The sequence below is a fragment of the Myodes glareolus genome, chromosome 4 (genome assembly GCF_982192425.1).
Source record: "Myodes glareolus chromosome 4, mMyoGla1.1, whole genome shotgun sequence".
Taxonomy (NCBI): domain Eukaryota; kingdom Metazoa; phylum Chordata; class Mammalia; order Rodentia; family Cricetidae; genus Myodes; species Myodes glareolus.
In genome coordinates, this window is record NC_142029.1 from 83,484,548 (window position 1) to 83,511,579 (window position 27,032).

Genomic DNA, 27,032 nt, shown 5'->3' on the forward strand with positions numbered 1-27,032 from the left:
ATGGTGTCAGGCTTTACAGTGGTGGTTTCTGGAGACCTCGCCTGGCCGGGAGTTGAAAGCTCAAGCTAGAAAGCAGGTCTGGGGAAAGAAAGGATGTGCAGTGAGGGGCTCCTACCTTCAGAAAGCCCCTGGCGACTTTGCGGGCAATCTCGTAGTACTGGTAGTAAGAGATGCGTTCCCACTTGTTTCTGCGCTTGACGCCCAGAGCACTGAGGCTCCCGTACTTATCCAGGGCCTCGTAGAACATCCGGTGCACGGTGTAGGGTGGCTGCGTGCAGAAGGGTTCCCGGCGCAGGCGCACTCTTCCATCTGCCCGAGCTGTCCAGAGTGTTTCCTCTGCAAGGGAGAAATGACCGCAGTCTGGTCAAACCTACCTGGGTAGTCTGTAGGGGATCCTGGGCAGGGCGTCCATGCCTGCTGCTGACAATACCTTCCCGACAGGACCTTGAGAGCCGGCAGGCAAGCCAGGCCTGTGGTGTGCTGGAAGGCAGCTTGGAGAAGGCAAGTCTGGCTTGGCCTTGGAAGATGAGCAAAGTTTAGTATAGGCATATTTCATTTGTATTTTAATAAATAAAGCTTGCCTGAAGACCAGAGAGTAAAACAGTCACACTGATCAGCCTTACAGACCAGGCAGTGGTGACACACGCCTTTAATCTCAGTAACCACACAAGTTTGCCATAGAAACTGGGTGATAGTGGTGCATGCCTTTAATTAGTCCCATCTCTAGAGAGGAATAAAAGACAGGAGGAGACAGCTCTCAGTCACTGTCTTATTCTGAGAGTCCTGGAGGCAGGATCAGCATTTCAGATTAAGGTGGCTGACTGTCTTGTTTTTCTGACCTTCAGGTTGAACCCCAGTTTATTAATCTTGCTACAGTTCAGGGAGACAGCAGGGAAGAAGAGAGGGAACGACTGGAGGGAAGTCCCAGAGATGGAGACTCCTGGGCCTTTCTCTGCACTTATCCTTGCCGGCCAAGGTTGGGGTGGGCCGAGGTGAGGCTCACACCCACTCACAAGAGTAAAAATGTCTCTGGGCTCAGAGCTTCTCAGGCTTCTGGAAGCAGGAGAGGACAGATCTAGCTGGACAGAAAGTCAGGGTTTTAGAAAGAAATTGGGGTTGGGGTGGTGGGCTGAAAACCAACAGGTCCACATCCCCAGCCGGCAGAACCTACAGAGGGGAGGGCAGACAGCAGGAGTCTAGACAGTTATGTCTGGGTCTGCTTATTCCATCCTCATGGAGTGGATCCACACAGCCTTATGATGTCACACATGGATAACTGTGGCCCAGACAGGTTCACTCACTTTCCCCCCACCACACAGCAAGAAAGTGGCAGAGTCAAGACTTGAACTCACATATGCCTGTTGTCTCATGCCACAGTTTGGGAAATGGTGTGGGTGGGAACAGAGCCCTGAAGCAGGCATCTTCCTATGGGCTGAACCACTTAACATGTTGGGTTGAGGCAAACACGACAGCCTGAATCTGCTTCCTCAGAGGAAGGTGGGGCATTTGCCGTCGAGTGGGGGGATCAGAAAAAAATGGCCAGAAGAAATGACACATATGAAGGAGACTCAAATGTTCAATAAAAGCTCATTCTCCTCCATTTTCCTGTTTATAAAGGAAGTTTGCATGGGCTCTCTGAACTCTTTTAGACCTTTCGGGCTTATTTGTTTGTTTTCAGGGTCTTGAAGGCCAGCATCAAGTTTACAACCCTCCTGCCTCTGCCTGCCAAGCACCGGGATTATAGGTAGGTGCCGCCATATCTGGCGGGGCCTTCCTTCCTGGGGACGAGGATTATCATTCTAAAAACACGAGCACAACGTGGATAGAGAGTGAGCTGTCCAGGACCCGCAAGGGCCTCACCGCTGCCTCCTGGCCAGGCACATCTTCGGAGGAGCCAACGCCTTCACAGCGTTTGCCTCAAGGCGCGTACCAACGGGGTATCTTGCCTCTGGTCCTACCTGAACGAGACAGACAGATCAGACGCCCCTTTCCTCCGTAGATACATTCTGAGGCCGCAAATAGACTTTGACACTGGCTAATGAAGTAAAGCTTGTGGGGCTGAGACAAGAGAACATAGCCAGACCCAACCAAATGAAAAGATGAGGAAGGGGCCATTGCAAATACAGGCTGGGCCAGGGGAGGGCACCAGAGAGAAGATTTTATTGTAACTGGTATTGGCAGAAGCCAGAACAAGTTGACTGACCATCTCCCCCTCTTTCCCAGACCAAGTCCCTGCTGTAGCCATTGCTGGAGCCCATTGCCCCTAGGTTGGAGGTATAAGTTTGGTCCCAAAGTCCAGCAGCCCCAGTTCCCAACCCTACCCTCTGCAGATTCTGGCCACTATCCCACAAGCTGAAGAAGAGTCAGGGTAACTTGGGTTCCAAACCTTGACCCTGTCATTCTCTGCTGTGACCTTAATAAGTGATCTTCCTCTCGGCTGCACTGCAATCATGGAAGGCAAAGAGGGGTTAGTGAGGACAGAGAAGCCAGATGCTCAGGCAGTACTGGTAGGAATGAAGGCTGGGGTACAGCTCTATTGGGAGACAGCTTAGCCATTTCTCAGAGAGTTGCTATATCTCTCAGCACTGTGACTCCTAAGTAGCTACTCAAGAAAAAAAAAAACATGTGCCCCCACAAACACTTGCATATGGACATTCATACCAATATTATTTATCAGCCCAAGATTGGGAAGAACTCAGATGTCCACAGACAGGTGATTAAAGGCACAACATGCATGATCTAGTGCGGGACAATTGTCTATATTCTGTCAATTATATTTTAAATAAATGCTGATTGGGCAGTAGCCTGGCAGAAAGTATAGGCGGGACAGCCATACAGGAAGTAGAGGCAGGTCAATGAGAACAGGAGAATTCTGGGAAGAGGGAAGCTCCCTCTGCAGTCCTGTCCAGACACCGAAGAAGCAAGATGTGACTACGCCACTGAAAAAGGTACTGAGCCATGTGACTAACACAGATAAGAATAATGGGCTAATATAAAGTATAAGAGTTAATAAGAAGCCTGAGCTAATGGGCTAATCAATTTATAACTAATGTAGACCTCTGTTTGATTTCTTTGGGACCCAACAACTGTGGGAACCAGGCAGGACAGAAACCCCCAATAACAATGATCCATATGATGGGATCCATTTCTATTCTAAGAAGGAACAAAGCAACAATTGTGAGTCAGACATGGAGACAGCTCAAACCGTGTTCAGTGAAAGAAGCCAGATGTGAAAGACCATGTACCTTGTGATTCCAACTGTAAGACGCATCCAGAAAAAGACTGATTAGTTGCCTAAGGCTAGGGGTGGGAATGGGAGTGACCACAAGAAGAATACAGGGCATCTTTTGGGACGGATGGAAATATTCTAAAAGTAAATTGTGATGATTACAGAACTCTGTAAGTTTCTAAAACTCGTTGAATTGGGCCTGGAAAGATGGCTCAGCAGGTAAAGACACTTGCCTACTTAACTGAGTTCAGTTCTTAGGACCTGCACGCTGGAAGGAAAGATTGACCTCCTGCTTGTTACCTACACACCATCGTACTTTCACATCCCCAACCTACATACATATAATAAATAAGTAAATTGAATAAAAACCTCTGTATCATACACTTACCATAGGTGGATTGAATGATATATGAACTATACCTTAGTGAAATTGCTACTAAAATAATGAGAGGAGGACAATGAAAGGGAGAAGGGCTGAGGATGTAGCAAAGTGGGCAGTATGCTTATTTAGCGTGCACAAAGCCCTGGATTCATTCTCTGGCACTACATAAGCCAAGTGTGGTAGTACATGCCTACAAAACCAGCACTTAAGAAGTGGAGATAGCAGGATCAGAAGCTGAAGATCATTTCTAACTGCATAGCAAGTTTGAAGGCAGTTTGGGCTGCATGAGACCCTGTCTCAAAAACAAACAAACAAACAAACAACTCCCCCCCCCAAAGTTGATCTTCCAAACAGAGCAAGGACCCAGAAGCTGGTGAGTTTAGTGTGTGAAGCCAGGTACCCAGTTGTTGTCTTCCTGTTAGTTCTTTTCCCTCCCCACGGGAACAGAAACTTCTGACTGCTTGGAGCAGAAAAAACGGCTTCCTCCTATGATCTAGTCCAGAAGCCCATGCCCCGCTGCACCTGTTCCCCTAGCTGCCAAGAGGAGCAGAGGTGAGCCTCAGTCTTGTGATCATTGCTAAAGCCTCCCTCAAGCCAAGAATTGTCTTTCTTCTTTTTCTACATGGACTGGAGGTTGCAGCCAGGGCTTCGTGCGTGCTAGGGCAGGTGTGCTGCCGCCATACTGCATCCCTAGTCCAAACCAAGAGGCTTAACGTTAAGCACTTATAATCTCTTGTTTCAATGACAAAAATGGAATGCATCCTCTAGGAAATACGAAACGGCTCAGAGGCCTGTGCTGTGCAGAAGTGGGCAGCCTCCTTATCCAGACATCAAAAAAGTTTCTTTCTGGCTGCTGCAGCAGTTGGGCTGGCTTTGGCTTGGTGTAGCTGCTGGGGCTCTGCCCTATGCGCTAGCCTACCACTGAGCTACAAATACAGCCCAGCAGTGCAGCTAGCATGTCTTCAAAACGAAGCGGGGCGGGGGAGGGAAAGATCATGCCATTGGAGTAATAACCAAAGAGGGGAAACTCAAAATGCCCGTGAGACTTTGGGGCTCATGTGTCAGCATCATAATAAATAATGCATAGCAATAAATAATGAATGAGTGAGTGCCCCAGCAATGAGGACTTGCCAGTGCAACCCACAGGGCAGCCTTCATTTGCACACACAAAGAAACCCTCTTGCTTTCTTTGAGACTTGGGGCCTCCACTTGCACCCTCAGTTTCCTGGCTTCGATGGAACAATGTGGTATGTCTCTAGTCTGAGGGAAGCCGCAACACTTGAGAGAGCACAATTAATATTGACATGTATTTTTGAAAATGAATGAGTAGATTTTGTGTTCTTAGCACAAAAAAAAAATTAGTCTGTGATGGAGTACATGTGTTAACAGTCTCAATTAAGCCACTCCATACTATCTACGGGTTTTACAACAGCCCACCATAAATATATGGTTTTTAATTTGCCAATTTAAAATTTTAAGGGGGGAACCTATAATGCAGGGACAATTGTTGTGCCCCCAAGCCTCTATGTCAGAGAGGGGACAGGGATTGGTAGGGACTTCTAAGGAAATGGGAGAGGAGATGGCACACTAACAGAGGGCCCTGTTCCTCAGTGGTAGGATTCGGTGCCAGGTAAGAATGGTGTCATGGTTTGAATGAGATCGATCCTCTTAGGCTCATAGGTTTGAATTCTTGACCCCCAGTTGGTGGAACTGTGTGGGAAGGGGTAGGGGCGTGGCCTTATTGGAGGAGGCATGTCCCTGGAATGGGGTTGGAGGTTTCACAAAGGCCTCACCATTTCCAGTTAGCGCTTTCTCTTCCTTATGCTTGTGGATTGCGATGTGAGCTCTCAGCTGCAGCTCTAGCACCCTGCTTGCCTCGTGCATACTCCCTGCCATTATGATCACAAATTCTAACACTCTGGACCATGAGCCCCAAATTAAACACTCTCTTTTATAAATTACTTTGGCCATGGTGTCTTATCCCAGCAGCATAAAAATAACTAAGACAAATGGAGACCAAGAGTTACAAGAAATCTGAGTGTGTGTGTGTGTGTGTGTGTGCTCGCACTTTTACTTGAACATTTAAATATTTAAAAAGTTATATGGGTTTTTAAATGATTAACCGTTAATCATTTATCCCAGGTCCTCTAGAGGATAGATATCTAGAGGGTAGGACAAAAGGATTAGAAAAAAAAGTGTTTTTAAAATTTTGTTTGGGTACCAGGGAATTTGATGTTTGGGATAGAATACAACACATTCTAAGCACAACGCTCCTGCCCCTGGTCTCCAGCCCTAGCCATGTTTATATTTTTGGTGCACATTTCTGGACAGAGTTATTCATCTAATTTCTTATGTCTTGTTCCTGTTTTTCCTCCTGGAGCCAGTGCTTATGAGTGCTCAGCTTGCCCACGGCTTGAAAGGAAGAAAGACAGAACGGGAAGAGAGGAGAAGCTGGCTGGTCTGTACTTCCGCTCCCTCTTAGTCCGGCTGTTTCATGAACCAGGACAGAGCCTTAGTCTTGGGGACCATGCCACAAAGAACAGGGTTTCCTAGCTGGCAGAATGAATCTTGCTGGCTTTCTTTGTCCACAGGCCCAGTTAGGACAGCAGGCCCTTTAGACTAGCCAAAAGAGAAACCTGGGGGGAAGGGCCTGCCCCTCCCGCTCCCTGAGGCCCAGTCATCCTTTTCCCAGGAAGAAGTCACCACGGTCACACGAATTGAGTGCTGTCTCATATGCCCACAATCTTCTGCCACCTAGCGAAGGCTTAGGTCTCAGGGAGGCTAAGTGGTCGCCGAGCTGGGAGGCAGAGCTGTGGTTCGGAGTCACTGCCTGGCGCTTACACTGTCCTCCTCTGGTGTGCTGTCCCTCGAGTGGCCTTCACTATAAACCTTGTTTCCATAGCTCCTCTGGGAAAAGATAATGACTCCGGCCCAAATCCTGTCTTGTAACCTTGGACTTGTGGCTGATAAGTTGTCCTGCATTCCTCAGACTTCCAAAGTGTCCTTTCTAAACCCAGATCAGATCTGCTCAAATATCTTTCTTGAGCTCATGGGCCACAGGGTGCTGGCCACCCCCTTGTTCTCCGACAGGCCCTCTCTCACAGATGGCTACCTCTACATCCTGAAATGTGTCCAAGTCCCCTTGCCCCCTTTCTTTGTATCTTTGTGCATGTTGTGACTCTAGCTGGAAGACCCTTCGCTCTGCGACAGGGACACATTCCGTGTCACTTCAGGGCCATGCTGCTAAGACTCTGGGTCCTAAGAGGAGGCCACCTGTGTGGAAGCAGTGGCTCAGCAATGGCCCAGCACTCAGTTAGCTTGACCGTGCTGATTTTCAGTATCTATAGAAGAACAAATTGGCCTCCTTCTCATCCTAGTAGAGGACTGGTCCGAGCGAGTGTGAGTCAAAGAGATCCAAGACGTCATCTTTCTACTCCACCTGGTCCCAGAGGACGGTGTGATGATAGGGCAGGGCATGACACTGTTCAGATGTAGGCAGGGGGGACCCACAGACCCACGTCCAAAATTTTAGGATCTGGTGGCACTTACATTGGCTAATATTCCTCTGGCGTGAGTCTACCACGTCCAGGTCTCTGGCCCCTGGGTTTCTGGTGCCAGCTAAGAAGCCTGCCCTTGGACTTGGGAACTGAAAGAAGGGTAAACAGAGGTGTGAGGCACCTCCTCCCTTGATTCCTCCTACTTGTATGTCCTACTCCCAAGCCTGTTCTGACACTGCCTTCCTCCAGCCTCCATCCCCATAGCCAAGGGAACACGTCCCGACAGCAAGTTAAAAGGTCTGAGTCTGGGTTTTGTTATTGGTGTGTGCTAAACGTAGTGAGAAGGGTCCCTGCCCATGGAGGCCCAGCCTTGGGCAGTAAATAGTCTTGCTACCTCAGTCGCATGAGTGAAAAAGGGCTTCAAGTTTGGCCACGTGCCCACGTATCAGCCGGCAGGCAGCCAGTCCAGTCGGACGACTCCAAGTAGGGGATGCCTGACACAACCAGAGTTCCGCCCCCTTTCTCTCCCTTCCAGAAGTGTCTGACTGAGATCAGGCAGGCGAGCTGAGAAGCTGAGGCATTCGGAACCACTCCATAGAAAGTGAAATACGTAGAAGCAAGGCGCGGATAGAAGTAGCCGGAGTCTTTCACTGGGGACCACGGGAGTCCATTCCCTTTCATTTCCCGCCAGCCTCTTCTTATACCTCTTCCCCTCCCTGGTCCTCTAGATAAACAGTATGTCACCTCCTGAAGCATCTCCCCCACCTGCCACCTCCCACTCCTGACTCTCCTGGAAGGAAAGAGCCCTAGCAGCACAGCCACAGCCAGGCTCCACGGTTGGGAACGGCGCCAGCCAATGCGGGACGCAAACAGAGGATTTTACCGAGGGTGGCTGACAATGCTGCCTCGCAAGAGGAGTGTTCCTGGAGTCAGCAGGGATGCTCTTGAGAAGTTGCTCTAGTGAAACAGTGAGACAAATGCAACAAGCCAACGGCAATGGGCAAACTTGTGTTCTGTGGGACACAGACTCAGTGTCGAACAGGGATGCGCGAGACGCATCGTGGGAATCAGGGATTCCCAGACAGTCAAGAAAGCAAGATATTAGAATACTCAGTGATACAAAGAAATGCTCACAGTTATAGCATCAAGCTGAAAAGGAAGCAAATGGGGGTGGATGGGAAGATGCCATTCAAGCATGAGGGTCTGAGTTCAAATTCCCACCACCCAAGTGAAAAAGCCAGACATGGTGGGAGGTATCTATAGCTCTGGTGCTGTGAGGGTGGAGTCAGGTAGCTTTCCCAAGCTTACTAATAAGCCGGTGTATCTAATCTATGTACTCTGGGTTCAGTTAGAGACCTCGTCTCAAAAAACATAAGGTAGAGAGCGACAGAGAAAGACACTCAGTGTGGACTCTGGCTTCCACACACATGTACTCACATGCACACCTGTATAAACATTACATACAGCACATACACACTTTTTTAATTTACAAGAGAAGGAGGAGAAGGACGAGGACGAGGAGGAGGAGGAGAGAGAAGAGAGAGAGAGAGAGAGAGAGAGAGAGAGAGAATTTGCTTCTGAGGAGTAAGTTGAATCCCAGGGGAGGTATGGGTGAGCCAAAGTCATAGCAAGTCAAAGGCAGGGTTGGAACCCTATCTCCATTGGTCCTGGCATTTGTCCTGTGTCCAGAAGCTGGAAAGATTGCCCAGCGGATGGAGAGTAGGTAGGTCTGGGTTCACGGGCTGCGGTGCTGATCAGAGCCATGCAGTAGGGAAAAGCCATGCTTGCTGTGAGTGACTGTCTCCCCATCTGGGGTGTTCTGTAGGAAGTATTACAACTTGTAATTACCCGCCTACTGGGGCGTGGCCTCTTATACTATATACGCAGAAGCTGAACGCATGTCCGTCCCTTTTTCTCCTTCCCCTTGCTCTTTTTCCACCGGCTGCTCTTTTGGATCGTGTGATTCGACCGGTCAAGTGGAGGATTCTGATTTGTGAGTTTACCCCTAAATAAATGACTATTTCTCAATTCTGAGCTAGTGTGGGATTTCTTTTAAGCGTCTGCCCACCGTTTCAGGGGTGGCCTGCTAGGGACTGGAAAGACTTAGGGGATCAGGTGAGACTGCCAATACTCCTCAAAATTTAACAGGGGCACAACCCTCGGCTCTTGCTATGTTTAAGGTTAATGCTGGGACAATAGCCACGATTCGTGACTAGAAGCCCACTGAAATCTCCATCACCTAGCAAGGCGCCAGGACCCCCACTGGAGAAGATTCCCAACAGCACCTCCCATGGCTCAATCTGCCATGCCAACAGCGTCAAGCTGCTAGGAAGCCTGTGCTAGAGCCAAGGTCCAGTAGCCAGCTGGGCACTGCCTACGCCAGAGTCAGGCCTCTGGGCACGAGGGGTGGGCTTTGCCCCGCTCACACTGTCTGCTGCCCCCTTGTCTCCAGTACCTTTCATGTGGCTCTCATCTTGGTCTGACCCCGGCAGGGTGGCTTTACAAGCTGCCCATTGTGCTAAAGGGTGCTGGGCAGGCAGGGAGGTGTGTGCTCTGGGATTTTGGAACAAAGGCTTCTAAACAGCAGAGAAAAATCACTACATGTTCTGGGAAGGAGAAAAACTTCAGCATAGGGGTGGAAGGTGAGGGGTGGAGAAGAGGGGAACAGGGGGTGAGGGATGGGGGTGTTCCTTGTAGCCTGTGGGAATAGCCAAGCTCAGAAGTTAAGTGTATTTGCAGGGATGGGGTGGGGGGTGACATACATTGGGCCTGAGGACAAGGGGCTCTTAGGCCAGTGACAGAGTTCTCTCCAAGACCACATGGATGAAATCTGAACAGCTTCACAGCACCCACAGCCCCTCCCCCAATGAACTACGGAGACCCAACCCCAGGAGGTCTTCTCACTCAGGGATTCCATGACGAGAGCCTCTCGGTGGGTGCAGAGGTCACATTGGCCTTGGGACATGAGGAGGGATAGGGACCGGGCCCTTAGGCCTGAGAGGTCTGTGAAGACCGTGGTGGTGTGGTCTAGACTGTTCCGCTGAACGTCCAATGACTTTGTTTCTCTGGGCTTGGTAAGAGAGGCCCTGAAGCTGGGGGCTCTGGCTAGGCTTCCCTGTGACTTTTCAAGAGCAGAGTGACCCTAGGCAGACGTCTGCCATCCCTGAGCCTTGGTTTCCCTGTCTGGGTGACAACAAAGGAAAACATGCACCAGCTGAGAGTCCCTCCCAGTTATTGCTCTAGGTCTCAGTCAGCCTGGAAGACTCACAGGGACTGTGAGCTGAGTGAGTGGGCTGAGACCACTTCTGTAGAGGAATGAAGTCTGGAATTCTCCTACCTGCCCTGAAAGGAAAGTCTCCAGGAGGGGGCAGAGGGTCGGGACATCTAGCAGTGTCTGAAGAATGTCTAGGAGAAGCCATGCACTCTGACCCCTGGAAGGGTCTCCCCAGGGGCACCTCAGATGTGTCTTTGACTGACAGGCCTGGGATTACCTCCTGTTTCCATTTTATAGATGAGAAAGCACCTCCACTGTTTCTCCAGATCTCAGGGAAGCCCTTCTCACAGAGGCTAAAGAGGGAGCTGGACCCCTCCCCGGTCCCCAGCTTCAGGCTATGAGCTCCTAGACATAAGGGTAGAGTCCTGTTCCCTGCTGTCTCTTCAGCTTGGTGCTCCTAGGCCCGCATACGTGTCCCTGGGACGAGAATAAGGGACAATGAAATGATATAAATCCCTTGGGCCTAAGGTCCTCTCTGCCCTAGGGACCAAGTAGGGCCGAGTATTCCACTTTCCGATCCTCAGCTTAGAGCTCCCGCGTGGGACTGGCAATTTCCTGGGGATAGGGGTGGAAAACTAGCCCCAGCCAGTACCTCTATCAGCTTTGTCCCTGGCAACCGCTTTTCCTGGGCCACCCCCCGCTTCTTCAGCAGGGGTTCATGTTCAATCTAGAAAGGGCTAGAAAGAAATGTGTCTCAGGCCCTGGCACAAGGCTGCCTTTGTGTGGAGGTCAGATTCCAGCATGGGTTGGCACCACTGCTCCCTGGGAGTCCAGCCTAGGGACTGGAGTGTAGGACCCTCAAACCTCTTGGGAACTCAAGGAGACCAAGGTGCCTCTGAGGGGCCCATGCTGAACCTTGACTCCTGCAGGCAGGAATCCAGGAGCTCCGTGGCTAGGTGGTGGGGAAGCTGGGGGAGCCCGGGGCTGGTCTGACTCCTGTGTGCAACAGAGTTGAGGCTCCAAAGAGACCAAATGGGTCGTTGGGAGGGCTACCTCTAGACAGCTGTTTGGCTCAGAGAAAATCACTTCTGACTGTGAAGACCTTCGTCGTTCACCCTGGCACTCAGGAGACTGAGGCAGGAGAATAGCAAGTTTAAGGACTGCTGGGCTACTGAGTGAGACAAGAGAGACACAGAGAGACACAGAGAGAAACAGACAAAGAGAGACAGACAGACACAGACAGAGAGGGACAGGCAGGGAGAAGAAAATTAGGAAATCCCTAACCTTTACTTCCTTTCCCTTCTCTTCTCCCCCCTTTTTTTTTCTCAGCTAGAAGCGGGGTATGCATCTCCCTCTCTGTGGCCGGGATGAAGAAAATGAAGACATACCTTCCTTCTGAGCCTGGCCACAGTAATTGCTCAACAAGGGGCAGCTGTACGTACGTGTTGCTAGAGAGGATTAGGGAACCCCATAAATGCCCCTCCCAGGACTGTGGAATACACCACGGCCCCCATTCAATCTTCTGAGTGGCTTCACAACCTACCCACTCAACCTGTGACCCTTCCCTTCCCCTTCCTTCAATGGCCACCATAGCCCAGCCTCCCCACAACCCCCACCCCACCCCACAAGCTTTCTTGACTAGGGAGACAAAGGATGCCAGGCCGAAGCTCAAGGTCTAGCATGCTGATAATGGACACTCAAGCCAGTAACACCTGGAGCTCCAGGCTGCCCCACCAACATCCTCCCAACCCCAGGGACGTGACTCGTGTGAGTGGGGCCTGGAGGCGCCATGCACCCCCTATTCTGGGTGCCTGCTGACAGCCATGGGGACAAGAGAACCCCCCTCCCATCTCCAGTCTGTCAGAGCAAGAGGGTCAGAGAATAGCACAGGATTCTCCCCAACTGGAATGCCCACAGTAGCCCCCGCTCTCCAGGAGCAGGCCTGCCTTCTTCTGTCCAAGCTGTGCCTCAGAGTCTGTCTGCATCCGGGCTGGGAGCTCTTGGAGGGCAGGAAGCAAGCTCGTCAACTTCCCCATCTCTAGGGCCCAGAGCACAAGGCAAGGTCGAGAGTCTGCACAGGGCCAGTCGGCCTACCTCTGACAGATGCCCACAGTCCCAGCATCCTGTAACCCCACCCTACATTAACTGCAGTGTCTTCTCTGCATCCCACCTGTCCCCAGCTGCTCAGGGAGCACTGCAGATGTCACCTTCACTGGGATTCCAAACCCAGCTTGTTCAGACCTGCTTTTTCCTGCGCCTGCAGCTGCTAAAGCAACCGAGAGGCCCACAGGCTAGGAGAGGCCCACAGGCTAGGAGAGGCCCACAGGCTAGGGTCGCACCTCTCAAGGAAGCCAGGTGGCAGGAGTCCTTCCGAGCTCTCTCATATCAGCTCCCTTCCTTCTCTTTCAGCTGCCAGGAATGCCAATGCTAGCACCCACTCCCAGGACCTCTGAACCCTGGGGCTTTCCTGGCCTAAGTCACTGGGTCTGGCATCTGCCCTTCAATTGCCTCAGGAAGCAATTAAACATCTGCACAAGCAAGCTGGGTTCATGCAGGGAGAGGACACTGTGGGAGGGGGGAGAGGGAAGAAGTGGGGGCAGGACACTGCCCTGGGAACCTGACAGGTCAGTGAGGTGCCTGGGCTCTTAGGAGCATGGCAGTGAAGCCTGCCTGGGCCTCCTGTCGGCTTTGCCTATGCCTCTCTGTAGCCTAGCGGACCACTCTCTGAAACCAGGGACTGGGCTGGCTCCTTCTTTACCTCTGACGTGAGGATGTGTTAAAGACTCACAGAAGGCACTCTCAGCCCTGAGGTGACACTCTTGCCAAGGCTACCAGGGCAGCCTGTCAAGTGGCAGCAGCAAGCCTACTCAGTGATGGGACTGGAATGCCCAGAATCCTGGTCCAGGGCCTCTCTGCCTTATACTTCTTCGATTGTTGTTTTTGGATATTTTATATTTATTTAGAGACATGGCTGACTGGGATTAGACAAACAACAATTACCCTGGTTCATCCTAAGTGTTGAGACCACAGGTGTGTGTTAGTATGCCTAAAATAAATACTTTCTGCCTCAGTTTCCCTGCTGAAAATGGGTAGTGAATTCTCTCTAGCCTGGGACAATACCGTGGCACAGCAGAGAAACCTGGAGCTTGCTGTTGTCTTTTAGCCATTCTGGGACCCCAGCAAAGTCTACTCATCAGTAATAAGAGGAGAGAGGATTTGGGACAGAGGTCACAGGCCTCCTCCTCTTTCTCTAGTCCCTGGTTCTACCATCACTCTGTGGCTCAGGGACTTAGAAACGGCCCCATCTTCCCCACCTTGCCTCATTGCACACACTGCCAGCCACACTTCCAGACTTGTAGACAATTTAGCCATGAGGAAAACACAGGCATACCCAAAAGGAAGGCCATACAACAAAATACACCGCCACTTTAGATGTAGCCACTGATAGCAACTCGCCTTCGACGCCAACCAGTTTCCACTTAGATGGCCACCGGACTGTCTGCCTGTCTACTGGAGGAGCCTACAGCTGGCAACCCTCCTCCTGGGAAGACCAGCAACCCAATGCTCAGTCCTGAAAGGTGACCCAGGCCAGGGACAGTTAGGGCTCAAGGACAGCATAGCGAGTGGGAGAGTGGGACGCTGGGAACCCCTGAGCGGGTCGCCTCTTGTTTCTCTTTTTATTTTGAAATACTGCTTCTATTGCAGTCTTGTTCTGCACACAAAAGTGAGCAAGTGTTGTAATGATACAATTATCATCCAGATAAGTTTTCAGGGTGAATGATAACTGCCTTCCTTGGGGCACGCTTATCTGAGGGGAAGGTCACCAAGCATGTGACGACCCAGCTTCCAAAACAAACTGTGCTAGCTCGCACCCGTGTGCTTGCCCCATGCTCCAGTTAACTAAGTACAAACTCCCAAAGGTGTTGCTTATCTGGCTGGCCCCCTTCCCGTCCATTGGCAGCCTAAGCCTGCAGGCCCTACCTGCTAGGGTCTTCCCATTGTTGGCCCTTCTTCCCAACCTTAGGGAAGAAGGAATCAGCCCCCTGTGATCTTCCATCATGCCTGGCCCTGATGGCTATTGTGGCAACCGTGAGTGAAGAGTTAGATGGGGGTCCCCGAAATGTGGACATAACAAGATTTCCATGGATTCTCCCCAAGTTCTGCTCTGTGGCTCCCAGCAGCCCCCACGACTCCCTCCAGGAACACTCCATTACGCGAGCTCACCTGCGGCATCTGGCGGTGAGGCCTTCTCTGGAGCTGAGAACTCAAGGCCATGAGTTGAGGACTCTTTGGGGAGCGTTCGCCCATCAATTAAGGAGCTGGAGAGTGGGGGGGGGAGATGGGTAACATAGGTTAGAACATTTTGTGTCCTACCCCACTTCCTCCAGTCCCCTCCCTTTCCCTCTGTAGGAGAATTCAAGTCTTGCTATCTCCTGATTTGTTGTGTGTCACCGTGCAAGATCATATCTCCCCATGAGTCTCAGTGTCCCCATCCAGACAGGAAAAGGGTTGGACTCTGAGCCTCTGTTCTAAGAGAGTATAGACTTGAAGGTTTGGGGGAAGCCTCTGCCCCCTCTTTCTTCACTCCTACTAGTCCTGGGGCATGCTGAGAGACTCAGAGTGGAGCCGGGGATGTTCTTAGAACTCTTAGAACTCTTGGAATCCTAAGGGGCTCCCTCTTCCATGGTGCCTGCCTGAAATCTTGACAACCCCATGGGGAGGACATGGGCCAGGGAGAGCTGGGGCTGTGCCTGTCCTAGCTCTTCCTGGCCTCCCAGGCTAGGTGGCTCTGAGCAAGGGTCTCTTCTACCCATTGGGACAGGCTGGCTCCTGGATTTCTGTTATCACCTCAGCCTCGCTGGCCCTCAGCACCAGTCCTTCCCAGGGTTTACCTGGTCACACTTCCCCTTCCTGGGTGGATAAGCAGAGGGATTTCAGTACACACCCCTCAGGACTACACAGGGCTGCAAGACTGTACAACAGCAGGAATGCATCACCGTCATAGCTACGTAAACAGAACCTACTGGAATTGTATAGTGGGTAACCTGTATGGCTGGTCAGAGATGCCTTAAGGATATGACCCTGGCTCCAGGCAGTCCCATTTGTTTGTCAGGGTGGGGTTACCCCCATCCCTGCCCAGTTCCCAGGAGGCCAGGTCAATTACCTGCTTTGTACATTCGGCCTTATTCCTTGCTGGTACTGCAGGTTCAAACTAAGTTTTCGAACACACCCAGGCCCACCTGGTAGCAGTCTGCTTAAGAACCTGAGACACGTGTTAAAGCAAAAGACACAGGAAGTTATGAAAGGAGAAGGATTGGAAGGGGAAGGAGAGGACTGAGGTGGTCTTTTATATGTGCACACTGTGAGTAAGGCGTGGTCCACAGGACTGGAGCATCCCTTCTGTTGCTATGACGACCTGGCACAGAAGGGGAGGACTGAATTGGCTCCTTCTTGGGAACACTGTGAGCAAGGCATGGTCCATAGGGCTGGAGCATCTTCCCTGTTGCTATGGTTCCGGAGAGGACGGAAAGGATGACAAAGCTGAGGTTTCTGAGCATTCTGGATTTACTGACTTTGGAGCAGCTGTCACAGCACTGTTCTCTAGGGCTGCTGGGTGGAAGCTGCCCCACTTGGGGATGAAGACGGTAGTGTTACCAAACAAGCCTGTGAGTTCCCTTAGTGAGGTGGGGCCTCACTGTACCCAGAGCTGACCCAGCCTTCAAATCACTGACTGGAGAGCCACTACAAAATCAGTCTGCAATCGCCCACCATCTGGCTCAGCAGCCTCCTCTAAACAGGTCTGTTTGTAAGTCCCCACCATTAAAGGTACGGTGCACTTCTGCTCCTAATTAAATTTGGGCGAACTGGTTCTGGATTTCCCAAAGCTAAACAGAGGAAATAAAAACACAGCTACCCGGGGAAATCAGAAGGCTAAGTTACTTATTCTGAAGAGAGTCTTCTGGTTAGAGAGCGTGGGAAGCCCGTCTTCCCTGAACAAGCCTTTCCTGAGCTCCAGCGTGCCATCTGTAAGCCTAGTCTTTTCCCCACCCTTCAGGTGGGCCCTGTTCTTCCACCAAGACCTGGTGGGAGGGGACACCTCACTTACCCTTGCAGTTGGCCCACAGAGGGTCAAATTCAACCCTCATGTCCTGGGCTTAAAGAATTTGGGGTACCTAGGTTAAGAAAAAAAGTCAAAAAGGAGTTTTCCTTACAAATAGAGCTGATCTTCCCTTGCAAGGACCTTGGCAATTGAGGCCCTTGGAGGGACTGTCTGTCACCTGAAGTCAAATGTGTTTAACGTCCTTCCTGCTCACTCAACATTCTAGCTAGTGGCAGAAGTGGGTTCAACTGCATTAGGGCCAGAGTCACCCACACAAATCACCAGCATGGCACTGCCTCACACAGCTTGCCTGTTTTCAACCCTTTCCTGCATGCATTTTCGCCACAGGCAATGTTGGTGCCTAGCAAGGCATCATTTTTATAGCAGGCTAGGAAAGAAGAGGTCTGAGTGCTCCCATACTACAGGTTTTTGTCAGGAGAGAGACCTCGGGATGAAACGGTTCATGTTCCTCTCCAAAAGCACTGTGAAGCCCTGAATGGCGGAACACTCACCTAGCGTGCGTGAGCAACCCCCCCCCCCGTCTCCACCCCACGTTCCATCCCCAGCACTAAGGGGAAACCTGGCAGCTCTCTGTTCTTTCCAGAAGGACGGGTGACCAGCAAGTGATCCCCGGCAGGTGAGGACACTACGGATAGTAACACGCCTGCTGACGACGATCGACGTTTTTTTATACCCGTCATTCTGGAAAATTAGACTCCTCCTGAATGAGTGCTCTGGAAGCTGGCAGGTTTCCAGGAGGAAGTCACCGCAAGTCATAAAATGACAGGGATGGTGGGAGGAGGGCCTGAGCTGACTTGCTTCTGTCTGTGTTTTGAATTCTGAGGAGGAAGAATTCCAAGATGGCAGGAGGCTGGTTCCCTTTCACCCAGTATTCTTCACATATAAGCATGCTGTTTGCTTTTCACAGAAGCAAGCCAACGAAACTCGGTGTTCTTTGCCATCACCCCCCACGTGTGCAGGGAACAAGAAAACCAAGGTATTGTTTGAGCACCTCCACGAGATGCGGACAGAGCAGAGGTGTGCGGCAGGGCCTGCTCACTAGCTCTCTCCTAACCATCATTCCACCTCATCTAGTCACCCAGGCTTGCCAGCAGGATGCAGAGCCTCCCTAGCTTCCTTAGCTCTTCTTCCAGGAAGCCCTCCTGGGTTCCCATAATACCCTCTAACTTGGTCTTTGAAGGTCACACAGAGGAAGTTCCTGAAAGTAAGGGTCATTCTCAATTCACCTCTGTTCTCCAGCCATGAGTAATCCTTGTGGAAGTCCAGTAAATGTTGGTTGGATATACCCATCATATCATCACTGTGGGACACCCAAATTAAGGGGAACCCCTGCTTCCCGTGTGACTCCCTCACAACGATCCATTTCCTATATATTCTTACCATCCAGTCTTCCCAGTTAGCCCTGAGCAGTAACGCAACTGGTGTCAAATTAATGTTCTTTTGAAACAGCCTAGCGTCAAGTCTGCCCCTCTGTTAGGGTTCAACTAACGTCTCAAGCCGTATGCTATGGTCAAATCGCCCTGTGTCTCTGAGCTGTGTTCTAACCCATATCCTATGCTATCGTGAGAAGATGATGGAGAAAAAGCGCTCAGTTGCAAATATCTGCTTCCATCCCTGGTGACAGCAAGAGGGGGGATGAACAGGGTGACAAGTTTTAAACCCAGGTCCGGGACTCAGGTACTGTGCTAAGTACTCCCCCGTGGGAGATGGTGACAGGCAGAAGGCAGGAGGATGGTGGGACCCTGGTTCCTTACACAGTCCTCAGGATGGAGCTGGCAGACCTGAGAAGCAGCGCCTCTGGCATGGTCCCTGTGGGGTGGCTGCACCCCTCGAGCTCACCAGGGAGAGAGCGAGAACCTCAGAGGGCCTGTCACAGCGTCCCCTGGGGAAAGCCACCGCAGCCCCAGAGAGGCCCAACTCGACCGCCCTGCAACAGAGACACAGTGTGAGTCACTGCCCAGGCCTAGCAGGGCAGGGGCAGTTGTCCTCCTTCAAGAGGCATGACTCACCACTCCTGGGGCTGGGCACCTGACTGCATTTTACTGCCTTCTAAACCCACACATCCCTTCAACCTGGGAACAACACAAGCTCACAGGAGGTGGCTTCCTTGAGGCTCTGGGCTCAATATTCCCTAGAGCCAATTGCTCACGTGCAAGAGCAAAATCAATCAGATTTCCAAGACTCCTGCTTTGCAAAGACTCTGCCCACTGCCCAAGTCTCTGATACGTGAAATATTTGTCTCTGCTCAGAGACAAAGGGAAAACCAACTTCCAGACATCCTGAGAAAGTTCTCAATGAAGGTGTTACCTCAGCACCACCCTGCACCCTAAAAGCCCCAAAGACATGTTGGGGCTCCCTAAAGAAGGCCAAGTCCACACTTTGCCACCCTGTTATCTTATACACCAGACCTCACATCCCAACTTCCCTTTGGTTTATATGGACTGCCTTGTTTCAAAGATGAAACCTCTGACAGCTCTCTCCAGTCCTTACTCCCACCTTCCCAAGACCCCCACAGAATAGTCACAGCAGAGGACTTGCCTAGCAAGCCCGGCTCCAAACTCCCCGCTCACCTTCCGTTTCTTGGTGGCGGCAGGCTCAGGGCTAAATACCCCCTGCTCCTGCAACTATGGCATGATGAATCTGAGAACTGACTGCCGCAGTGGCCCAGGTTCCGGGTGATGAGCCACAAGGGCTGGGCATGAGTGGGGACCCGCCCCAGCCCGCCTTGGGGCTCCTGGCAAGGTGTGGCCCCAGGTACCTCTGACCTACATGGCATAGGACCTAACTTATGGCTCTTACATAAGTGGGGTGGGAAGCAGGACAGGGACAGTACTACAGACGGCTTGTTGACTGCGATCCCTCACAGAGCCTTGGAGAAATTACTCCTGCTACTGGGCCATGTACCTGACAGAGTCCACCCTGGGGGCCTCTGGGGCTGGGCCAGAAGATTGACTTGTTTATTCAGTTTGGTTTGGGGGGGTTCATTTTATGGTATCTAAATATACACACCTTATCAGATGGGCTGGGCTTCCCGTATCCACTATTCCACCTTGTAATGTCAGTGTTATTAATATCCCCATTTTCCAGATGAGTAAAAATGGGGCCTGGATGGGGGCCCAGAGAGTGCTAGATTTGCTCTGTGTTACACAGCCAGCAAGAGGCAGAGCCAGCGTGTTTAAACTGGCTCTCCACAGCTGGCTCTGAAGCCAGGATGCCAGGACACAGGTTTATCCGGCACTTGCAACACAAATTCAACCATTCTATCCAACCTACCTCGGACAGCCCTCATCCACGGACCTTGCCCTTGGCTTTCTAAAGCCCCCCACCCCACCCCACTCCCCACAACACTAGTGAGTTTGCCGCTGCCGTGGCTCCTTTAGTACCCTCTAGTAGAACCTCTGCCCCCCTCTCCTTCTGGCTTCTTAGATTTCTCTGTTTCTTGTCCCTTTTGAGAAATTCACCCATATTGTCATCTTTAATTATCCCCTGGGAACTAAACTCTAAGCCCCAAACTGCTCCCAGGCTGAGACAAGAAGCTAGAGGCACCCCAGCCAGCTTTGAAAGAGGGGAGCTTTCAAATCCTAGTTTAACTCACAAGCAGGCCACAGAGACAACAATGGGGACAGGGGCTTTTGGGAGGTCCTCGGGCTACTTGGGTGACAGCTACCAGCACCCTATATAATTGTGACCTTCACCCTGTTTTCACTCCTGAGCATCTTCTTTCCCAAGTGGCCCCTGCCCGCTGCTCCACCCTGTGACACCCAGGACATTTTACTCTATACTCTGAAACCTGGTGATGAGCCCTTTCGAGAGCCTTCTAGTCAGGCGGTGGTGGCACACGCCTTTAATCCCAGCACTAGGGAGGCAGAGGCAGGTGGATCTCTGTGAGTTTGAGGCCCACCTGGTCTACAAGAGCTAGTTTCAGAAGAGGCCTCAAAGCTACAGAGAAACCCTATCTCGAATGAAAAAAGAACCTTCTAGAAATCCATTGCTCATTCCATCCATAGGTTTCTGCACTCAGAAGCACTCTTCCTATTTGAGAAACCTGTGTGACCCCAGGAATCCAGGCCCAGTCATATGAAAAGCTTTCAGACTTTACTTCCACCAGGAGAGGTGATGAGGGAGTCCCCCTCTTCTCCCCAGTGTTGGCTGAGTAGTGGCATCATGCTTCGGATCAGCACTGGGCTGTACTGGCAGAGGGGAAGGGGTGCTAACATCTACTCTTGAAGGTAAAGGTAGCCTCATCCCTAAGTTTCCAGGCCCTCTTGATGGCTGGATATAGTTTCCAAATTGATGAGGTTCAGGAAACTTGGGAAATATGTAAGCCTCTTTCCAATCCTTTGAAAAATACATCAGCAGGCTTCCTCCTCCTGAGCCCTACATGCTCCAAGAACTTCGATAGGGACCCCCTGCTGTCACATTTCTTCCTGGAGCTGGCTAGCTAGTCCAAGGCATTTAGTTAGCATTTGAGGACCAGCAATCGCTAGGAAACCGAAATGTGAACTCAGTCCTTACTCCCTGAGTTGGAAATAATCTCTCACTGCCCAGTGATTGATAGCTTCTGTGGGGGTCCTTTCTCCTACCCCAGAGTTGATTTAATGCCTTCTGTGTGCCAGATGGCATGTGGGCTGTGTGGGCAGAGGTGAACAAACTGGATGTACCTTAGAGATAGTGTGCGCTTGATGGCTGGTGAGCATGTATGTGTTCAAGGCTACTGGTTGGTGAGGGGGCATCATCAGTGCCAGCCTTGGGGAGGGCAAAGAGAGATCACTGAGGAGGGCTGAAGGAATGATTATTTCATGTAAAGCCATGGGGGTAGGGCAGGGGAAGCTAGTATGGGTCATAGATATAGACTGTGGATCATCTGATTTTAGCTCCCACTTCATGGGTGGGGCCTTGGGCCAAACAAAGTAAAGATCTGCCAGGTATATGAAGTCTCTAGAAAAGCATTAGGGTAAGGTATTCACGACCTAGCATATGCTCAGAGCCACCAGTAGATTGGAGCAGAGATCGTGGGGCCCTTGACTGACTGAGGAGTGTGTTGTTTACTGAGGGACCCCACCCACAACAATTCCTTCTCCCTAAGCCTTGGCTCCCATCTTGATGGGTGGGGCAGCCATCTAGCCAGTTTACTTTTAACCCAGCTGGCAGTACCTAGACTGAGTGTTCAACCTTGGCAAACCAAATCCCATTGTCCGTGCGAGGAAATAAATATACCAGTCATCAAGTTCTATGACAATCTCTCAAAGGAGTTGGCTAGCAAAGTGGTCAAGCCCAAGGCAGAGTTCTCTGGACACTAACCTTTGAATTCTTGCCTTGATTATGTGACTTCAGACAACTCCTGGTTCTTTTCTGGTACTCCATATTCTGAGATGTCACAGATAAGGGGCCTCCCAATTTCAAGACTGTGTTTGACAATTAAGGGCCTGCGCTAGAAGCCTGCCATTCTAAGTAGAGATAAGGCTACGCATTTGTGTGTTGCCAGGATCCCATGCCTGAGAGTGCAGGGGAAAACATACAGGAATAAGAATGGTATGTGCTGTTAATTTTCCTGTACGGGGCACTTACTGGATGTTGAGCCATGCTTTCCGTGTTTCCATCTGTGTGGAAATGTCCATCCTCACAACAGCTCTGTGAAACACTGCTGCTGTCAGAATCTTACAGATGAAGAAACACACTCAGACACAGACTTCAGAGAGGTGGGCTCAGGGCTCACATCCTTAGTCAGCCAGATGCCTGGAAGTGCTGGGCCCTCCAGGTGATTGGAGTGGGTCAGGGCAGGGACAAGAAAGCCAGTAGAGAATGGAGCATCTCAGCATCTTCTGTCCCCATTCCTGACTGTGCATCAAATATCAGGGCTGTGACAAGTGTTGTGGACAATAAGAAAGGTCAGAATTCAAGTTTTGAAATCTTAATGAAGCCGCCTTCTTTTTTTTCTCAAATCCCAAATTTTATTTATTTGTTTATTTATTTATTTGTGTCTATGTGCGCACACACGCGGAGGTCAGAAAACGGGCTGAATGGGTTGTTTGAACATTTGCAGGGGTTGGTTCTCTTGTTCTACTATGTGGACTCAAGGGATCAAACTTAGGTTTTCAGGCTTGGCTGCAAATACCTCACCCCCTGAGCCATCTCTTACATGGCATCAAGGATACAGTGGTGGGTTTGAGGATCATAGGGGAGGCAGTGTGAAGCTCAAAGTTGACAGAGTTCTAGCCCAAAAATGACTTGAAAATCATTGACTGACATTTTTATTTGAAGTGCTGCATGCTTGTCTCTGACTGTGTTCTTTTTCCCCTTGGGGTCTCAGCTGTCCCAGCTACAGAATAGGACAGGGTAGATGGGTAGGTTGTAAATCTCAGCTCTGGTCAAAGAGGAGTCTCTGCATCTCTCCCAGGATATGAGAGGAGGGAAACCACACTGTTTGGTCCTCCAGTCCTAGATCCTCAGTGTGCAGAGAAGGCTTCCACAAGGCCACCCAGTTGTGTGCCAATGACAGCTGCTGCTCTGGGGACACACCAGCCAAAGAAGAGAGACGTGACACACGACCACAGTCTGTACTTCTTGGACCTTGGCTCTGCCCTGGGGTGGTTGGAGTGTCAGAGCAACAGAAGGGAATCTGGAATATTCCAGATAATGTTCCAGCTACTTTACAGGACTTGCTCATTTTGCTGTCTTGACCGACTGTGGCTCCATCTTATGAGGCCCCATCTAATGAGAGGAAGTAAACCCCTGAAAGTTGTGTAGCTAATGATGGGGTCATCTGGGAGCCAGGTGAGCAGACTCCAGAGTTCATGTTTTTGTTTTTGTTTTTATTTTGTTTTCTGGTGTTGGGAATAGAATAGAGCTGAATAATTCACTTGTGCATGCTAGGTAATTTCTGTCCTGAGCTATATACCCCAGCCCCAACTCTATGAAGCCTCCAGTTCCATTCTATGTCTTAGTAACATGGGATTTCCTAGAAACAACTGACCCAGAACAGCAGATATGGTGGCAAAGGAATGGGTTTATTATGTTTGTGTTTGCAGAGTCTTCAAACTAACATAGTCTTAATCCTTTCAACACCCATTTCATAATATTGACCATTCAGCCAAGAAAGACTAGACATCTGAAAATATACACAGTCAAGGGGGAAAGACAGGGACAGAAACAAACCCTGGTCTGACACAGATATAGAAATGAAGATACCAGGACTTTGTAGCAGTTATTACGACAAGCTGAAGAATTAAAGAGGGAAAAAAGTAGTCACCATCCATTGTGTGTGTTTCTCTCTGTCTGTCTTTCTGTCTGTCGGTCAGTCAGTCTGTATGGGTATATGTATGATGTTATACATTTTGTGATAATCGCTGAATATCTGTATGTGTGTGCAGGGGATGTATGTGGGTACATATATGCTTGTGTGGGCCCGTGTAGAGGGCTCTACCCTCATGCCAGTGCCTCACTGTTTTGTAGACACATTGACAAGTGAAGTGGAGTAAAACTCAGAAACAAGTTTCAGTTTTTTGTAAGTTCACAGTGAACCGACCTTCACCAAGATGAGATGACCCAACAGAGAAAGAAGGGTCTTTCCAGCAAGCTGAGGCGACCGAGGAAGGATGGAGGCAAAGCTCTTCCCCTGCCAGCCACAAAACAGTAGCTCAAAAGGAAGCAAACTAATATAAACTATTTTATCTAATTCAATGTGAATTCAATTACTTAATGAAAAGCTAAGGCTGTAAAAACACTAGAAGAAGTAAATCTTATAACTGTGACTTAGGCAAAGATTTCTCACACACGGCACCAAAGATATAAACAACGAAAGAAAAACAGTAAGTTGGTTGTGATCAAAATTAGAACTATATCTGAGCTTCAGGGGACACAATCAAGAATCTGAAAAGTTAACCCAGAAAATTAGAGGAACTACTTCCAAATCAGATGGTGGTAAAGAGATTTGTGTTTAGAATATGTAAACGAACACTTATCACTCAATAACGAACAATATTGACAAAGGGGAATTGAAAAGACATCTCTCTGAAGAAAACAGGCTCCTTAGAGGTTACTCAACGTCTCAGGCATCAGGACACACAAATCAAAGCCATATGAAGTAACAGCTTACACCTGCCAGGGTTGTGGTAATCCAAAAAGTTGAGGGAGTTGGCGACGGTATGGAAATGCTGGAGCCCTTGCGACTGCTCAGAGGAGAGTTTCTTCCGGCTTCTCAAAGATTATCTGTTGAGCTGGGTATGGGGTGCACTCCTTTAACCCCCAAATCTGGAAAACTGAGGCAGGCAGATCTCTGAATTCGAGGACAGCTTAGTCTATGTAGAAAGTTCTAGACTAGCCAAGGGTACATAATGACACCCTGTCTCAAACAGGAAAATAAAATTTTAAAAGGTTATGAAATGAATTTCATATGACCTAGCAACTCCCTCACAGGTATATACCCAGGAGAAATGAAAATAGATGTTGACATCAAAATTGGACATGGATATTCTCAGCCTGATAATTAGAACACCCAAGTGTCCATCAATGGATGAAGGGGTAAGCAAGTTGTGACATATAAAGAAATATTAATTAGGCATAAAAGAAACGAGAAGCTACCACACCTTTAATCTGACACTTGGGAGGCTATGGTTAGAAAAGTGCTTTGAGTTCAAAGCCAGCCTGGGTGGCACGGCGAGACCCTTTCTCAGCGCCCCCCAATGCACATACAGACAAACAGAAGAAGACAATAATACACGCTCCATGATGACTGAGTCATGAAAACATTAACCGCTAAGAGGTCACTCGCAATAGGCTGAACGTCAGCTTGTTTCTATAGAATGTCTCAGCAGGGACAAATTAGTGGTTTCCTCACATTAAAGGCATCGAAATGCTGATGGGTACAGGCAAAGACAATATTTTAAAAGAAATGGAGGGTTGGGGGCAGGGAGGACACATTAACAAAAGGAAGAAGGCAGAAGTGACTGGCCACTTGCCATGGAAGCCATCAAGATCAGAGATGTCAGTATGGCTATAGCAAATCCTTGGATGCAAGCCAGAATTTCCTTCACCTTTAAAAGGAAGGTAAAATAACAGCACTTTTCTGCAAATGAAAGACGGAAGCATTTCTTACGAAAACTGCTGTAATAGGTTGAAATCATGTTTGCAAATTCTTTTTCAAGATTGGGTCTCCCTGTGTAGCCCAGCCTGGCTTGAACGCACAATCCTCATGACTCATTCTCCTGAGGGTTGGAAGTAGAAGCACGTGTCACCATGCCTGGTCATCCTGCATATTCTTAACACTGCTTCCATCCGTTGGTGAAGTCTGATTAATCCCACTCATACCCCTTAATAAGTGCTAGCCCAATGCCTGGCTCCTAACATAGTAGGGAAGCGCCTAGCTTCCAAGGCTAGGTCAGAAAAAGCAGTCTCCACTTGACTCTCAAAGTAGGTGATTGTGGATCCCTGACCCATCATGTCAGATGTTCAACCTTGAAGGCATGTTGGTGACATCATTCAGGGAAGGCACATAGAAATATATATGCTGAAGAGTCCTAGAACACTCAGCATACAGGCTCCAGACATGTGAGCCATGACTCTCAAACATCCCTAGTAGCCCTGCTGACCCACCACCATGTTGTGAGGACACTCAAGTAGCTCATAGAAAGGGCCATTGGCAAAGAACTAAGGTCTCCAGCCAATGTCAATATAGTAATACACATCCCAACCACTGGCAACTTGTGAATATGGCTTTACTTTTGGTGGGTGGGGTATGGATGTGATTAAGGACCTCAGGACAGAAAGATTATCTTGTGTTACCAAGAGGACTCAAAATACAATCACATATGTTCTGAAGGAGGTTGCAGCAGTTTAAAATATTGTTGGTGGTAGTGTGACACACATCAAATAAAACAAGAACTCAAGTGACCCTTGGCAGAATGGAGAATAAACTCATTGTGGTATACACATCAGGAAGCAGGGATGTGCTTGACAATCCAAAGAATAAACAACGTACTACAGAAACACTTAATGACATGGATGACATCTCAGGCATAAAGTGTGACAAGAGCCAGGCACAGAAGGGTACAATCTGTGTAGAGTGGCTTACACACATGACGTTCAAGAATGGCTAGAGAAATGGGTGGACGTGAAGGATTTTTCTGGAATGCTGAGTATTTTCCATATTCCAGTTGGGCTGTTGATCGCATGGTGTGCACACTGAAGTCATCACCTATAGGTCAGTATATTTCACAGTAGGAAACATTTGCCCCCATTAATAAAACCCCACCCACCTACTCAACTCTTCAGATGGACATTCTGCAAGTGGAAGCTCGGGGAACGAGGCCTAGATGTCTCTCCTGTGATCGTAGCCTTCAGAGTTTCCTAGCACTCTGTAAGCCCTGTTCGCGAGCATTTTCCACACAAGCTTCTGACAGGAGCCACAACAAGGAATCCAGGAGACTATTCTTCTCTTTTAATTAACTACTTAATTGTTAATGTTTTTAATGAATTTCTTCCTTGGTAATTTCATATATATAACACATTCTGGTCACAGTCGAGTCGCCACCTACCCTGTCCTATCCCCATCCCTTGCCCCGAGTCTCTCTTCTCATCGGGTGCTCCTCCCT

General features: G+C 49.7%; 1 protein-coding gene across 3 annotated transcripts in view; it reads right to left on the reverse strand.

Moving 5' to 3' along the window:
* The window catches only part of Acsbg1 (acyl-CoA synthetase bubblegum family member 1), a 60,016-nt gene that overhangs the window by 27,913 nt on the left and 5,071 nt on the right, over positions 1-27,032 (reverse strand). Inside the window, exons 1-5 of one of the 3 annotated variants that reach the window (XM_087905670.1) lie at positions 19,014-19,118; positions 18,198-18,370; positions 15,487-15,585; positions 14,547-14,641; positions 116-336 (exon numbers count right to left, since the gene is read on the reverse strand). In XM_087905670.1, the coding sequence (XP_087761796.1) occupies positions 116-336; positions 14,547-14,641; positions 15,487-15,585; positions 18,198-18,247 (465 nt within the window). In that variant the 5' untranslated portion in view covers positions 18,248-18,370; positions 19,014-19,118. Of the gene's footprint in view, positions 1-115; positions 337-14,546; positions 14,642-15,486; positions 15,586-18,197; positions 18,371-19,013; positions 19,119-27,032 lie in introns of those variants that run through there. The other 2 variants (XM_087905671.1, XM_087905669.1) reach the window with 2 other exon arrangements.